The sequence below is a fragment of the Macrobrachium nipponense genome, chromosome 39 (genome assembly GCF_015104395.2).
Source record: "Macrobrachium nipponense isolate FS-2020 chromosome 39, ASM1510439v2, whole genome shotgun sequence".
NCBI lineage: Eukaryota > Metazoa > Arthropoda > Malacostraca > Decapoda > Palaemonidae > Macrobrachium > Macrobrachium nipponense.
In genome coordinates, this window is record NC_061099.1 from 58,423,264 (window position 1) to 58,440,599 (window position 17,336).

Genomic DNA, 17,336 nt, shown 5'->3' on the forward strand with positions numbered 1-17,336 from the left:
TTATATTTGTTTTCGGAATAACTAGTCAATATGGCTCGAGGATGCCAGTTAAAATCATTCATTGATGGGCTAAGATATACTCTAAGTCAAAACGGAAACGAACACTGACTGAAAGTATTTTGGTTTAGCGCTCTGGACAGGAACCAACGATTATTGAGGCGATTTCTAAACTTCGCATAATTTTCTAATTTAATTGAGTTACGCCTCTGCTTCGATGACTTGCTTCCAAAAAGTCATCTTTGATCACTATTCGTCTTAGATCTTTTTTTTCGGCGAAACTTGTAGATTGTCTGTTTATGTAGTGCTGAGGAATATAACCTGGATCGTAAAGTTCTGGGGGAGCGGGGGGGGGGGGGGGGGGCGTGTTAAATCACTTGACGTCTTGTCACAAGTGTAGGAAGGGGAAACGTCTATTTGACTTTGTGTCTGTCTGAACGGCATCCGGTATTAAATTGCCTGCAACATCTAAGGAGGTGACCAAGCGTGATGCTGCAGTTTCACTTGCTGGGAATATTGCATGCACTAAACCGGTTTTTGCAGTCTATTTACTTCAGTGTTCCTTAGCTGGTTGCTTTAAAATCAAAATCTGGCGGTTTTAAACTGGTGTTGGGAAATAACCGATAACCGTCTTCTCAACACTCGGTTGTGTGTGTGGTGCTGTCAGGCTTGAGTGTATATAGATACTGGCAGAGTTGATTTGAATCCTTTTCAATAGCCTCTTGTATATTCATACAGGCGATAAGTACTCACTACTATTCATCCGCTCATTAGAAGAACTTCTTAAGACCTTCAGTCGTTTCATTTTACGGTTTGAAGCAACGCCCACCACATAGACGCTTACCTCGATTGCCCTACAATTAAGTCGTGAGATATAGTGCGGTTGTTTAACAGCTTCAAAAATTAAGAAAAAAGACTTGGTAGCTTACAAGAGTGTTATTTATCCGTTACGTACAGTGATGAAGGTGATTCAACCACTAATCCACAATTGACAAATACTGTAATAGGCGATATTAACCAAATAATGTTAATACGAACCCACACTCGAAGATGAAACTATTATAGAAAAGTATGAGTTGAATTTCGAGGTAAAAGACAGATACGAGAGATTTCGTCTAGCACTTGGCAAATTAAAGAATGACAAGAACGTCGCTTAACGAAGGCAGACAAGCCAAATGCCATTATTATTCTCAATAAACTGGTTTACAATGAGAAGGTTAATGATTTACTCAGTGATGAAAGTGCATTTTGCAAAGTTCCAAGGGACCCAGTAGCTAATGTAAATAAAACGTCAGCAGCGAGATAAGAAATTGCCAAACGACCATCCAGGCATGATAAACAGATTTAGAAAGATAAACCCTAGCCTCCCAAATCTATATGGCCTTGCAAAAACACTTGTACAAGCCTGAGAAACCACTGAGGCCTATCATAAGCTCCGTGGGGTCAGCGTGCAATAGTTTGTCCAAATGGTTGGCTTCAACTTTATCTCCACTGGTAGGGACAGTTTCGTCAAACACATTAAAAATAATATTGAATTAATTAAAAAACTGGGGAGTAAAAGTTCTGATTTTAAACTAGTTTTGACGTGAATTCTTATTTACCAAGGTTCCCGTATCAGATTTCTAAGCATTTTTGCATGAAAAACTTTACATTCGTTTGCCTTTTAATACTGACAGATGTATTGGACTTATTAAGCTCTGTAGTGTGATCAACTACTTTACAGTAGATGGCAGGTATTTTAAACATATATTTCGTCTGGCAATTGGGAATCCCCTGCCTCTCTCTCTCGTACTTAACGATTTGTACGTGGAATTTTTCGGAAGTAGAAAATTGCCTAGATTATAGAGATATCCTTTGCTGTGGATAAGGTATGTTGACGATATCCTAGTTCTTGGGCAATTAAATAAAATAAAACTAGTATTTTTGGAGCGCTTGAATAGTGTTGTGCCTTCCAATACATAAACCCAGAATATTTGGATGAAGAAATTTAACTAAGCTATTGGTCAATAGTTATGATACCCAATTTATTTTTTAGACGCTGCATTAAGGAAGGCAAAGAAGTTTTTTTTATAGTTCTCTAAATTACTGAAAGAATTTAACCTAAACGTCGTTTTTAAATAAAACTGTTATCAGAATATGCTTAGTAAAGAACAGACTTAAAATGACGTAGGATGTGTATATTGTATTCCATGCAAAGGCTGTAATAAAGTGTATATACCTGGGACAGACTGGGAAGTGTTGTTGCACAAGGGTTTCCCAGCATCATTATAATGTACGAACTGGTAACCAACCTAAGGCATTTTTATTCGTGAGAGACGAAGGCCGTGCAATAAACTGGAAAGATAAGTCAACACTGTATAAATCTAGCTATATTTTAGAAAGACTAATAATAATTGATGAAATTAATATGCACCTCAGTCCTGAATTTTATAAAGTTAATATTCTGAAAAAAAAATGTTTTAAAGAACCAACAGCTAAAAGAGCCTCATTCCTCGTAAAACAACATAGTAATTACTATTGCTAATTACGGTGTAGCGCCTCAGTGGCGTGGTTGGTATGGTGTTGGCGTCCCACCTCGGTGGTCGCGAGTTCGATTCTCGGCCATTCCATTGAGGAGTGAGAGATGTGTATTTCTGATGATAGAAGTTCACTCTCGACGGGGTTCGGAAGTCACGTAAAGCCGTTGGTCCCGTTTGATGTATTACCTAATTTGTAACCACTAGCAATTGAGTAGGTGATCTTTAATCTGTTTATGCATTTTTTTTACGAAACGAATGTATGTTACAGTATGGTAACTTTTCTCCTGTCTATTACTGTGAGAAGTTCTTGAAGTAAAGACGAAAGCTCATGGTCTACGATCTTTCCTTTCAACTTATCTTGCTAGAGTTTACATGAAACTCATTTTTAACGCATCATGCATTTTTCTTTATATTTTATTTTGGGGTGGTTTGTGGTTGCTGAGAGCTATAAAATTATTTTTTTTTATTAATTAGGATTTCTTCATTATTAAGGTAATAGAGACCACGCCTTAAGACTTAACATTTCCTCTGACTCATTAGCCAAGACCTATTTGAGGACAGCGCTGTTAAAGCAGAAATTTGCCAATGCACATCAGAGTTGTCCCTATTGTCCTTTCTTTTTGTTTTCCCATTATGTTCTGATGTGATGTCTACTTTAATGTCGATTGGTTTTTGCAACTCACTAATGCAGTTTCAATGTGTGTATTATATTTAGCTCTTATTTTGAGGGGTTGGGGTTCTTGTACCGGTTGTTCTATTAACTATTATAGTTGTGTACATTCTTAATTTGAATGCCTTCCTTTCAAGGGTAATGAAGTCTTCAGTGGAAGTTGCGTCACAAACACTGCCACATTTGAAAGTGATTTCCACGGTACGCAATCGAGAAGCTTGTTAATAGTCTGTGTAAGTTTTCCTGTTATTATTTTTCAGTTTGTATTTTTACTTTAAAATCCCTCGCTGTGATTAGAACGAGCATACAGCTGATAATTTGCTTTGGGGTGAATAGGTACGAATTCGGAGTTTTTCGTTTTTTTTTTAAGGAATCGCAAAACTACTAACGCCCCAAATCCAGAAATGTGATTTGAATCTGTCATTTGATGCTCCCTTCTAGATTTTTTTTTTTTTTTTTTTGTGGGGGGTCGGGGGGGAGGCCAGATTGGGATGGTGGTCTAGGATCTATCACTTGGCTGCCACGTTTATATTTGAAGGATCTCTCTCGTGTCATTCTTTGTTCCTCATTTTTTCTTTAACTAAATGTTTTAAAAAGAAGTACATTACCTTGGTGAAAATGTATGGTAATTTATCATAGTTGAAGCTGTAGAACCTCCACGAAGTAATACTCATACCACAGTGGTGGAATCGTTCGCAGGACTCTCTCTTTCTCTCTGTCTCTCCACTGTTTAGTATCGAGTTATCTCTTACGTATAAATTAAGCTCTTCTTACGATATGGTACTTATGGATGATATCGACTTCTCGTTTTACTATCCCAACTTCCATATCTGTCCTGACATTTATGTCTACTACATATTTCTTAAGGCGGATGTATGTTTCTAAGCACTCATTTTTTGGAGAGGGCATTCATTATGGCCCATCCGTGGGATATATGTTTCTAAGCACTCAGTTTTTGGAGAGGGCATTCATTATGGGCCACCCATCTCATCACAGACTAAACCTAAGCACTGAATAAATCTTAGCTTTGATACCACTTATTACCGCTGAAGTATTTTGATTCAATGTATTTTCCAGACGATTGGTTTTTTGGGATTTGTAAATAGCTTTCTTTTAATAGTTACCAAGTCCTCAACTGCATACATAATGGTTACAGTAGATCTACGTAGTTTTCCTTGTCTCCGCATGTCTAGAACGTAGTACTGATTACATCATGTAATTAGATGTTCTCAGGTAATCATCATCCATAGCCTGCGATCCCTGACTGTCCTTTTGGTCAGAGTTACAAACTTTTGACTTGATTTACAAATTTTAAGTTTCATAACGCTCAGTAATGTCCCATGGAGACTTGAAAAATCTACGTACAATGCCCACCCTCCTCCTTTTATCGGGTTTGTAAGTTTTGTATCTGTATGGAAAATCCCTATCACCATATATAGTAAATAGTTTTAGCAGACTGAATTTATACACTTTGTAAACCGGGATTTGATAAATTGAGTAGAGATTATTCAACGGAAACCTTTCCGATGTTGTGTTGTCATGACCCAGTACTAATGATGGTTAGGGCTCTTTACTAGGGTCATGGAATTTCATGGAATATTTCTTACAGGTCATAGTCCTTCCACACTGAGCTTAACGTTTTCTTCTTCTTCTTCCTAGCTTAAACCCATTTTTATATGGGGTCGCCATTGCGAATGAGCCGTCTCCATCGATTTCTGCCCTGTGCCTCATTCTCATTTATACCTTTCAATTCCATATCTTCCCCTACACAATCACGCCATCTCTTTCTTGGTCTTCCCTTCTTCCTTCTACCCCGCACTTCCATTTCCATCGTATGTCTTCCAACATGACGTTCCTCCCTTCGTAACAGGTGTCCATACCATCGAAGCCTATAGTCCCTTCGTTCTCGCTTTTTTACGGCGTCAGTAACCTGGAAGCTGTTTCGCCAGTTTTAATTGACAGACAGTCTCGTTTTGTTCGTATCTGAGCAAGATAGCCTACATCTGTTCCATTGTTCGTTGCACGAAATACATCGTTACATTCCACGAATGACGTCATGCATCTTCGTCATTCCACAACTTCCTGTATTACAAAGTTTCTTGAAGATGCTACGCCCATTCCAAACTAGAATTGGTATGCATTCCCTTTACTTTAGATATGATTACTGCATTTTGCTTTTAAACGTTTGTACGAGGTTTTTCTTCCCCTTTCTCTCTCACTGCTAGGCAAAGACTAATAATTCGTTAGGTTATAAGTTCTAAGCATTGATCGTGTAATGAGACGAAGATATTGTCCACAAACAGTCTATATGTTCCGAATCTTAATTATACATTTATTAGTCAGGACAAAGTACTTTGTCAATTCTCCAAGGCTCGTTTCGAATGTTTAGATCAAATTTTTTAACCTTGAAAAGATTTGTAAAAGTCTTGGACGTCTGTTAACTAAACATCTTAAATTAGTAATCTTCTACCGACGAAATCTAGGGGTCCTGTTTTCTCTCGTGTCATCATTACAACTGAAGGGATTTCAGCCAAACTAAAGCAGAGATGTACAGAAAGGTTAGGTCGTTTCTGTGAGGGACAGTAGTTGTGTTTTTTCGAAGGACAAAGTTCATATTGTTTTTTTTTTCTATTTATTGAGATTTGGTAAATTGAAAGAATAGCCACATCCCTCAACAGAAATATTCAGTGTTCTTATAGCATGTACAGTTACGAATAAAGCCAAGGTTTTTAAGTACGTATTGGGTAATACCTTATTATAGTCTGTTTGCCTCTTTACCTCACTTCCTTCCTCTGCATATTTAAAACATCAGGGAAGCATAATTATGTTAAACAAACGTGTTTTTCAAATAATAAGTTTTGAAAAAAAACGTGTTTTTCAAATAATAAGTTTTGAAAAAAAAACGTGTTTTTCAATTAATAAGTTTTGAAAAAAAAAAACGTGTTTTCCAAATAATAAGTTTTGCAAAAGAAAAAAAAAATTCAAATAAGTTTTGCATAGATACCCAGCACACTATTGAGTAAAAAATCAGCGATATGGCTTTTGCTTGTTTCGCTGCCTCTGGGAATTGTGTATTAAATATGTTAGGCAATACCGGCCCGGATAACGAACTTTTTTAACAGTCCTTTTGTGCTAGCGCATGAGACAGTCTATGATTATCACCAATATATTCTTAAGAGTAACTTTTAGTACGTACGTCATTGTGTAAATTAGCTTGACCTATGAATGCTTTTGTTCATAAATGAATGTAGTTTTGGCAATCATTTATGGCAGTACTGTCATATCGTTTTTGTAAAATTATTTCAATAAAGGGTAACCAAACTCTTCCTTGTGTATCTAGTCTTTCTAGTTCGAGATGCACTTGGAGGCTTATCGAGGACTGACAGTGTCAGTCCTCGTTAGGCCTTTAGATGCGTTTCTAGTTAGATCGAAATTGAATACACAAAAGGAGGACCTTATCTTAAAAAGAAGCGATTGTTTAGAAAATCATGTTTCCCTGAATCTTAAGAAATATAACTTTTCATCGTTAGGAAATTATTTTACTCTAGAATACAACACACATTATACTGTTTTAATCGAGTTCAGCTTTTCGGTATTAGGAAATTATCATTTTTAGAATACAACACACTTTATGTAAGAGTTTGAATTAAGAGTATTAAGTATATTCCACAGAAAGAATGAAACGTGTTCGGACTGTTAAACGTGAGAGGAACAGAGGAAAGAGTCTTCTTCTACAGAAAGAATGAAACATGTTGGGACTGTTCAACCGTGAGAGGAACAAGTATTCTACAGAGGAAACTGTTCAACACGAGAGAAACCGAAGAAATATTATTTCAAATTATACAGAAAGAATGACACGTGTTAGGACTGTTCAACACGAGAACACGAAAGGAAAGAGGATTTCCAATTCTACAGAAAGAATAAAGTGTTGGGACTGTTCAACATGAGAAGAAAAGATCAAAGAGTATTTCCTATTCTAAAGAAATAAAAAGAGAAACAGAGGAGAGTATTTCCTTATTCTACAGAAAGAATGAAATGTATTGCGACTGTTCATCAACACAAGAATGAAACTTGTAACTATGTCCAACTTGAGAGGAACGAGTATTCTGCAGATGTAAAAGTATCATCTACTCTGCGGAACGATTGAAATGTGTTGGGACTGTTCCATTGCGAGAGGAACGAGTATTCTACAGAGAAAACAGTATATCTTATTCTACAGGCAGTTTGAGATAATACTGTTCAACGCAAGAGGAACAAGCGAAAGATCTTCTACAGAAAGAATGGATCGTGTTGGGACTGCCCAACGTGAGAGGAACAACGGAAAGTTATTCTACAGAGAGAGAACGTGTTGGGACTGTTACAACTTGAGAACAGAGGAAAAGGCTTTGTACAGAAAGAATGAAACTTGGCAGGACTGTTCAATTCGAGAGTAACACAGGAAAGAGCATTTCCCATTTTACAGAAAGAAAGAAATGTATTGGGACACTTTAACGCAAGAGGAACAAGTATTCTATAGATGTAAAAAGTATTTCCTTTTCTATGGAAAGAATGAATTGTGTCGGAACTGTTCAACACGATGGGAACAGAGAAACTGTGTCTTTCAACACGAGAGGAACAGAAGAAAAAGTGTCTTTCAATATGAGAGTGACAGAGAGAAAGCGTCTTTCAACACGAGAGGAACAGAAGAAAACGTGTCTTTCAATATGAGAGGAACAGAATAAAAGCGTCTTTGAACACGAGATGAGCAGAGGAAATATGTCTTTCAACACGAGAGGAAAAGAGAAAGGGCGTCTTTCAACAGAAGAGGAGCGGAGGAAATGTCTCTTTCAACACGAGAGAAGAAAAGTGAAAAAATGTCTTTCAACGCGAGAGGAAAAAAGAGAAAAAAGGTCTTTCAACACGAGAGGAAAAGAGAAAGGGCGTCTTTCAACCCAAGAGTAGCGGAGGAAATATCTCTTTCAACACGAGAGGAGAAAAGTGAAAAAATGTCTTTCAACGCGAGAGGAAAAATGAGAAAAAATGTCTTTCAACACGAGAGGAAAAGAGAAAGGGAGTCTTTCAACACAAGAGTAGCGGAGGAAATGTCTCTTTCAACACGAGAGGAGAAAAGTGAAAAAATGTCTTTCAACGCGAGAGGAAAAAAGAGAAAAAATGTCTTTCAACATGGGAGGAAAAAAGATCAAAAATGTCTTGCAACACGAGAGAAAAAGAAAGAAAAGGAGTCTTTCAACACGCTTTCAATACCAGAGGAACAGAAAAAAGGTGTCTTTCAACACTGGAGGAGCAGAGGAAAGGTGTCTTTCAACACGAGAGGAGCAGAGGAAAGGTGTCTTTCAGCAAGAGAGGAACAGAAAGAATAAGATTATGTCGGGACTGTTCAGTGCAAGAGTAACGGGAAAGAGTGTTTCTTATTTTACAAAAGAAAGAAAGATGTATTGGGGCACAACAACGCAAAAAGAACAGAGGAAAATAGTCTTCTACAGAAACAATGGCACTGAAGAGGAGACGGAGTAATTCCCCATACTACAGACAGAATGAAACTTGCTGGGACTGTTCAAAGTAAGAGGAACGTGTATTCTACAGATGTAAAAGTATTTCGTATTCTACAGAACGAATGAAAGTGTTGGGACTGTTCAATGTGAGAGTAACAAGGAAATTTATTCTATAGAAAGAATGCAACGTTTCGAGACTGTTCAATGCGAGAGGAAGAGAGGAAAGTTATTTTCTACAGAAAGAATGTAACGTGTTGGGACTGTGAAGAGTATTACCTAAATCAATGAATGAAAGAAGTGTATTGGGACACTTCAACGCAAGAGGAACGAGTAATTATGCAGATGTAATAAGAATTAATGGTGTTGGGACTGTTCAACAAGAGAGGAACAGAGTTTCAACACGATAGGAACAGAGGAAAAGTCTTCTACAGAAAGAATGAAACGCTGACCAGGAGATCGGACGCCTCAATTTTGCACACAACGTAAAAGAAAATCCAATATTAAAGGTAAATTGTTATAAACCTTACTCGTCTCACTTTTTATTTCATGGTAGTTTATGAAAATACTGTATAATATAAAAAAAAAAAAAGTCTTCATATTTTCATTTACCTATTTGTTTATAACTAGCATTTAACTTTATTTTCAAAATACGTGGTGTTATTAAAAATATTATAATACATATTCCAAAACCTCGGCTAATCTGCTACTTACGATTGACAGCCAAATTATGTAATTGATTTCCTGAGTTGCCAGCCAAATTATATAATCGATTTCCTGAGACCGAACAGGTATTCGGGACAGCCCAAATGACCAGGCGGCTCTATGGGTAGTAACTTCTCTCACTGTTGTTTTCAGTTAACTTCATCTTCGTATCCCTGAAAAATCAAGTGTTTATCAAGCTATATAATCTTAATTACTAATGCTGGCTTTATGGTAGAACAAGCTTCCAACCTCGGGTATAGTAATAATCTCTTAACATCACAGTAACCATTTTAAGTGAAGAATGAAATGTTCATATATGAATTAACCTACTGTATCAGTTGCATGAACAGTTAAAACAGGACACCAAAAGCAAAATGTCAAAATTTTATTGCTGTCAAACCATCTGGGAGGTATAAAACGGGGTAGGAATTAATACTGATAAGAGACCCTCAAATTCAAAATATTACGTCCCTTCAAGCAGAATAGCATCGTCACTACACGCGTATGCCAAGAAGGTGGGGCACTGATGGATAGGCCCAGGTTGCAAAATCAGACCTTGGAAAGGACAGACCCTTATTGAAATGGATTATTTTAATTTTAAAACAAATCATCAACTAAATTAACTTCCAAAGTTTATTAAACCTTTAAAACAATTATGGTCATTTAAAGTGAAAAGGGAAAGACGCAAAGTTTTAATAGCTCATTTACATTTTTCATCACTCATTTGTAAAAAGTCCATTGAAACTGAACAAGATGAGATTAACTTCATCAGTTTTTTATTCTGGCATAAAGATTTAGGTTTTAGCAAGTTTGTTATGACATTTTACTAGTCCATAGTTTTGACCACACATACTTCCACCCATTGCATTGTTAATATTTTAAGTAAAAACAACACTCGATAACCCGTTGAAATAGAAAAAACCAACTATATACTTCATGGCGAATTTTAGGCGTAATCTAAAATGCCCAAAATCTTAAGACTTTTCACATAGTGACTAAAAGGATCCAACCTAACAAATTATGATGAAGGTAAAAAGTAAACACAACAAAGCCGAGAAAGAAAACTCCACATCATCCTATAACACTTAATGTGATACATCCATTCCATTTGACATACTCATGGCATGAAATTATTAAGTTATTCATTTAAAATACATTTCCTACTTGTACAAATACATTTTGACATCACGGCCATAATCTCATAGCAACAGAAAAATTGATTAATACTTCACTTATCCTTGCATATCAGTACATGCTTCTGTCAATGCTACAACCACTATAGTACACATAAACTATGAGATATTGACATTCACAAGGGATAGGGGTGGGAGGGATTACAGTAATCAAGGTCTAGAGAATACCAGGTGTACCCACTCGTAGGTAAATTGGGGGTAATCGGGGTTTAATATTCTGAGAAGCAATTCTGTGATGTCAGACCAATCCATCATTCTGTAGTTAAGTCTTTCTAAACTGTAATATAAGACTATTCTCTTGTATTTTCCTTTCATACCACAGAAATAAAAAAACTACGAAATGTAGTCACGAGACTTCTTGAAAAAAAAGAAAAACAGAAGTAAAGAAAAAAAAACTGAAAATGATGAGTTTCCCATAAGTGACTTAGAAGAGGCAAAAAACTTTAATCAGTTGCTGGAGCTATATTTTGATCTTGTCCAAATAAGTTTATTACAGGCATCCTTCCAAAATAATGAAAAGCTTGCTTGTTTATATAAAGCCGGCCTATAAAGGAAAAGGTGATAAAGAAAATATTAGCTCTTATAGGCCAATATCGAACCTATCATAATTATCAATACTTACAGAAACGGTAGTTGACGAACAAACGTGGAAACACTTGAAACAACTCTACATTATACTTGATGATCAGTCAGCTTACAGGAAAAAAACACAAGACAGAAACTTCATTGTGCGCAATTAAAATTGATAAAAATTATAACTGGTAGAAAATGTGGCATCCTGGTTATGTTCGACCTAAGTGCAGCATTTGCCACAGTTGATCACTATCTGCTGCTTGAAGACCTAAGAGCAGTAGGCATTGAAGATGATGTACTCAAATGATACAAAAGCTACTTAGAAAACAGGAACGCTACAGTAGTTATATCAAATGTGATAAGACATGGAAGTCCTAGCTAGAGGAGTGCCCCAAAGCAGCGACCTGGGTACACTGCTATTTGGCATTTACACAACTGAATTGTCTACAATACTAAAGTCCAAGGTTAGGTATAAAATGCATGCTGATGATACTCTCTTCTATTTTCCTCTCGAAACGGTAGATGCCATTAGTAAAATTGATGCAATAATGAAAGATATAAAAATGGGTGTTGGCGAAGAAACTAAAAGTCAATGAAGACAAAACTGAGTGTACGCTATTTGGATCTGATAGTGCAGTACGAAAATGTGAACACTTCAAAAGAATAACTATGGGCTCGTCATCCATAAACATTGTAGCAGCAGTGAGGAACTTAGGAGTATTTATCGATAAAAAGTTGTTGATGAAAACCCGTATATCGCATATTGTAAAAACCTGTAACTGCCATATTAGAAACATTGCATTCATTAGAAAATATTTAAACGAAGATACTCTTAAAAACAGTAATTTGTAAACAAATACTTTCGAGGTTTGACTACTGCAATGCTACATACTACGGTCTCCCTAACTACTGAATAAGAAAATTGCAATGAGTACAAAACAGAGCCGCCAGATTAATAAAAGGATTACGTTATCGTTACAGAACAACCACTGCACTAATTAAGCTACATTGGCTCCCTGTAAAAGCAAGAATAGAGTACAAAATGCTTCTTAACAGTCTTTAAAGCACTAAAATATGGTGAACTAGCATATCTGAGAAACTGCTTAAGCTTCTTTAGACCTGAAATTAATATTATGATCAGACATGCAAGTGAAGCATATAGTCTATTTGAACCTAGAACAAATTGTAAGTCAGAGCATTTGGACATTGCGCACCAAGACTATACAACAAAATACAGGCTGAAATAAAGATCATACAAAAAGAAAGCAAATTTAAACAATTTAAAAAGAACTAAAGACTCTCCTATTCCGCAGGAGCTATGATTCTGACGAGAGAACACTAAAAGATAATTGTAAAATATAACAAGCCACTTATTTTGAAAACGTACAAGGACCCACCAGAGAGGGTATTATCCCTGTGGAGGACTGTACATAAAACCAAACAAGGTGGAAGGAGCAAGGGAATAGACCACGACTTAAGACAAGGCCTTCCTTTTTTATCAAGTCTTTCAACATCTGCCGAAATTCCTTTATTCCTTCCCAGGAAGCATCCAAAGGTTTGCCATGAATCTTCTTGTTGGAAAGCCAACCTTAAGATACCTCAAGTTTGCGACCCCTTGCAAATCTGTGAACTTCATAGCAGAGCCTTCCACTCAGCACTGTGCATTTGCACACCAGTAGCCATTTGCTGAAAAACCAGATCAAGGTCAATTGTTCAACTTACTCATGATGGGGTTTCACCATCACCTTGTGAGCCCGTCTCCTGTAGGTCTTCCTACAATCCGTAGTGTAACCCGTGGTACATGTCCTTAACCAAACGGCCTCAATCCTCTCAAGTTTTTTTTTTCTTTCTTTCTTTAAGGGACCTTCTTAGCCCTATTAAAGAGCTGGGGCCGTACACAAAATACAAAACACCAACCCCACAGACAGCAATGACAGCACCTGCAACACTGCAGGCACTTCAAAACCAGCAACAGGACGAAGGGGAAAACATTGTGACATTTAAACACTGGACTTATTTTGAGAAAATATCAGGATCTGACGCCGAACAACACACAGCAGGGAAGCACGCTTTTCCATAAGTGCATTGATACCCTTCACATGTAACCAATTAGAAGAAGGATTTTTCTATGGTGTTATCATGACATACTCACTCTATCAGCCATTCAGAAGCCCAAGTGCTGCCAACCAACGCAGCCTCTACCATATGCTGTCGTACAGATGATGTATCCATCTCAGCCAATTAAAAGCGGAAACGTGACGTGTGATGACGAGTCATGTGATCTAGTGCTTTTATTAAGCCACCAGCAGTTGCAAAAGCTCTCAAGAAGTCAAACACCTGCCTAAGACCCCTGACCCAGCCTTCACCCCTACCCCCCCAAAACCCTCTCCCTGATCTACCACCCCCACAATAACAGCGTGTTTATAGATGATTTGCATGTATATTGTCTTAACTGGGACCCTCCGGATAAGGTGAAACCAGATAACTGAAGGACTGTTACTTCATTTACTCAAATTATACTTTTTCCAGTGCATTTCAACTAGAATTTTGATGCGCATTTTCTCAGCTTCAAACAACTCGTATGTTCTTTTAAAAGTGATCAGATGAGCTAGTGAGATTGAAATGAAAACAATGTGTCCCTGTTAAATTACTTTAAGAAAAGAAACAGCGTGAGGAAGAGAGTAGCTTCCTTCTGGAAGAAAAATTAAATTAACAAACTCAAGAGAAGGAAAGTTAATCGTGATAAGAAACCCAAGGATAGCAAACTCAAAATTACAGATTCTTACATTGTATGTATGATTTGTCAAGGAAAACTTTAATTGGAAGGAGAAATACTGAAGCAATATACACTAAAAATCTGTATTCCCTAATCTTAGTAATGTAAGATATAGCAACTAATGCCTGACTCATTAAATCACACAATCAAATCATAGCAAGTATAGTCATAGTTTTTTTTTATAAAAAAAAACCTGATAATTGAAAACAGCATAGTTTTTTTTCACTCGGTTGTCAAAAGGACACTAAATAAACTTTTTGCTTTTTGCTGAGATAAACAGTGCTAATGAAAAGAAACAAGCACCACACAAAGTGAAATTGAAATATTCTGCAGTTACTACATGAATTTTATGACACAAGTAAACAAAGTTGTTAGAGTATTTTTTAATATGGATTGGTTAAACCAGTCTCAAACATCTGTGCAAATCAACTACATGATGGAGACCAAACACTTGAGGCAGTTGAAATTCCTTTGCTCAGTGACACAATGACATTTCAATTTACTGTGATTACTGAAGGCCTGAAGCATCAAATGATGGCCAAACTTATAAAGCACAAGTCTTCCTTGAATAGCTTGATGAACTCACAAAGGACAAAAACAGTAGTTACTGAGCATTTTGCCAGGAAAACATACAACTTCTCTTTGCCCTAAACATTTTCCATCATTCTCATTATTTTCCTACTAGATTTTGGAAGTAGGGAGCAAGGAGAAGCACAATTCATTCCATTTCTCTTGCCCAGGTTCTAAGAAACTAGGAAAAAGGAGCAACAAGGTTAAGAGCAGGGCTTAACAGCAAGGAAAACTATATCAGTCGGTGGGTTTTTGTTTATGCTATGCACTAAAAACAAAGGAATATTTATATAATGGATGTATGTGTGTGTGTGCATGTGTGTTCCACATACACTTTGAAACATATTGAGCAATTTCAGCCAAACTTTGAATATAAACTACTTACCATCTGGATGAACACTCTGTTGTTAAGACATCACTGGGTGTGGGAAAGGGAAAATGTAAAAATTATAGAAACGACAGATATCAGTGTCTAATCATAGTTTCAAGGTCACTGAGATGAATAGTGACACTCCGGATGCCCTTCAAGTACAAGTTCAGCTCCCATTGGGAGAGGGGGCTTGAGAAGTGGGTGGGAAGGAGGTGAAATGTAAAATTAACTAAAACAACAGATATTAGTCTCTAATCCATAGTTTTTGAGGTTGCTGAGAAGAGCAGTGACACTCCCAATGCCCTTTAAATCCAATTTCAGCTCCGTTTGGGATGGGGACTGAGAAGGGAGTGGGAGGGGGATGGGAAGGGGGTGAAATGTAAAATAACCAAAACGACAGATAGTAGTCTCTAATCCATAGATTTTGAGGTCACTGAGAAGAAAAGTGATGCTCCCATTGTTCTTTGAGTCCAAGTTGAGCCCCACTTGGGAGGGGGGTTGAGAAGGAATGGAAAGGGGGTGTAATGTAAAAATAACCAAAATGACAGATATCAGTGCCTAATCCATAGTTTTCAAGGTCGCTGAGAAAAATAGTGACACTCCCAATGCCTTTTAAGTCCAATTGGGAGGCCGGGTAAGAAGGGGTGGAAGGGGGGAAATGTAATAATAACCAAATTGACAGATATTAGTGTCTAAACCATAGTTTTTGAGGTCGATGAGAAGAATAGTGACACTCCTGATGCCCTTTAAGTCCAGGCTCAACCCTGATAGAGAGCATGGGGATGAGAAGTGATAGGGAAGGGGGTTGACATGTAAGAATAACCGAAAACACAGATATTAGTGATTAATCCACAATTTTTGAGGTCACTGAGAATAATGTCCCTCCTGATGCCTTTAACCGTTACTGGACGGGTAAATATATCGATATGCAGCTCCTCAGGGCCAGGTAAACTTAAGCTTAAGAGAGTAATATAAAAACATTTGTGAGATTTCGGTGGCAAAGAAATCAGTGTAAGAGACGACTTAAAAATCCGAGTTGAAGATTTGTCAACTTACAGGTCGTACGTGACAGTGCGAAATGTGCCTTTTGAAATGACTGACTTCATGCTGAATGACATTCTTTCCAGTTACGGAACAGTGAGTTATGTGAAGAAGAACACTCGAAGTCAGGGAAGATACAAAGGTATTGATAATGGTGTTAGAACAGTTTCGATGGATATTAATCGACAGATTCCTTCCTTCTTATATGTTGAATGCGCCAAGGTTTATATCTATATATACTATAAAGGGCAGACTAAAACTTGTAGACTTAGTGGGCAAACCAGCCATTTTGCTAATGAATGTGAAGTTGGAATTATACAGACTAAATATCATTAGTGAAGTAGATTTCCCTCATTTATCTGGCAATCAGCAAAATAAAGGAAATGAAATGTCAGTAAGCCACCAGGACCCAGTAGACGTTCGAACTTGTGAAGGGATGCCCCAAAACACTTCTACAATTAACCGTCCTGTCGAAGTCGAAAGTAACACAGCATCCAACGACCAACCAGCCTTGCAAACGGAATCCGAAACGCTGATGGAGACTTGCCATTTGATTGACCTACGTGATGACGTGGATATTACTCCACCTGTATCTGAAGAAAATAGGTTGGCCCCTATAAATGGGACCTTAGAACATAATGGTGGGACAGACGTATTAAATGCAAGATGCTTCATCCTACAACGAATTACAGAGACTGATGCAGTACCTCTTGTTGCAACCTACGGAACAATGTCCGAGAAGACGAACGTTTGTTCACCCGACAATAATCCTGTTGAAACTGTACCTAGTGAGAATGATATGAGATCTTGTGACGTCATGGAAGAATCAAGGCATTTTGAAGGCAACGTTGACGAAGACAGAAGTAACACCGACACAGCGCATCCTATGAGTCAAGATTTATTTAGCTCAATCATCCCCTCCAGAGGTCAAGATGATATACAAAATCCAACACGTGATTTAATGTTACCACCCTTAATAGTTCCAATTATTATAAAGGTGCTAATGACACGATGTCAGATCAAGAAAGTTGTTGCTCAATAGAAAATGAAATACCAGCAGGTCAAAAAATGTAATAATGATAATGAAACCACAGTGACCGATGAGTCGGACTGTAATTCAAGCATTGTAGAAAACATGAAGGTAAACAAAAAGCGAAAGCAACGTAAAAATGCAACAAAAAAGAGTAAAAGGAAACCTCATAATAACTAACATTCATTAGGATATCCACCCTTAATATTAACGGCATTAATGATAGAATGAAATAAGAGATGCTACACTCATTTAACACCTTCAACAAAATAGACATTCTTTTAGTCCAAGAACACAATGTTAAGGATATTAAAGATATAGAGTTTTTGTCATACAGGTATAATATAATTTTCAATTCAGCCATTTGTCTTAAAGGTGGAACCTGTATTCTCATCAAGAAGAC

At 37.1% G+C, this 17,336-nt stretch overlaps 1 protein-coding gene across 1 annotated transcript; it reads left to right on the top strand.

Annotated features, from left to right (window-relative positions):
- The first annotated feature begins 8,003 nt into the window (after positions 1 to 8,003).
- LOC135210474 (uncharacterized) lies at positions 8,004 to 8,546 on the top strand. The gene has a single exon (XM_064243366.1). The coding sequence runs from the start codon at positions 8,004 to 8,006 to the stop codon at positions 8,544 to 8,546; it is 543 nt and encodes a 180-aa protein (XP_064099436.1).
- Positions 8,547 to 17,336: the final 8,790 nt, after the last annotated feature.

Bases quoted from the DNA above. Each gene is read 5' to 3' on its own strand.
- LOC135210474 (XM_064243366.1), top strand. From the start codon at position 8,004: ATGTCTCTTTCAACACGAGAGAAGAAAAGTGAAAAAATGTCTTTCAAC.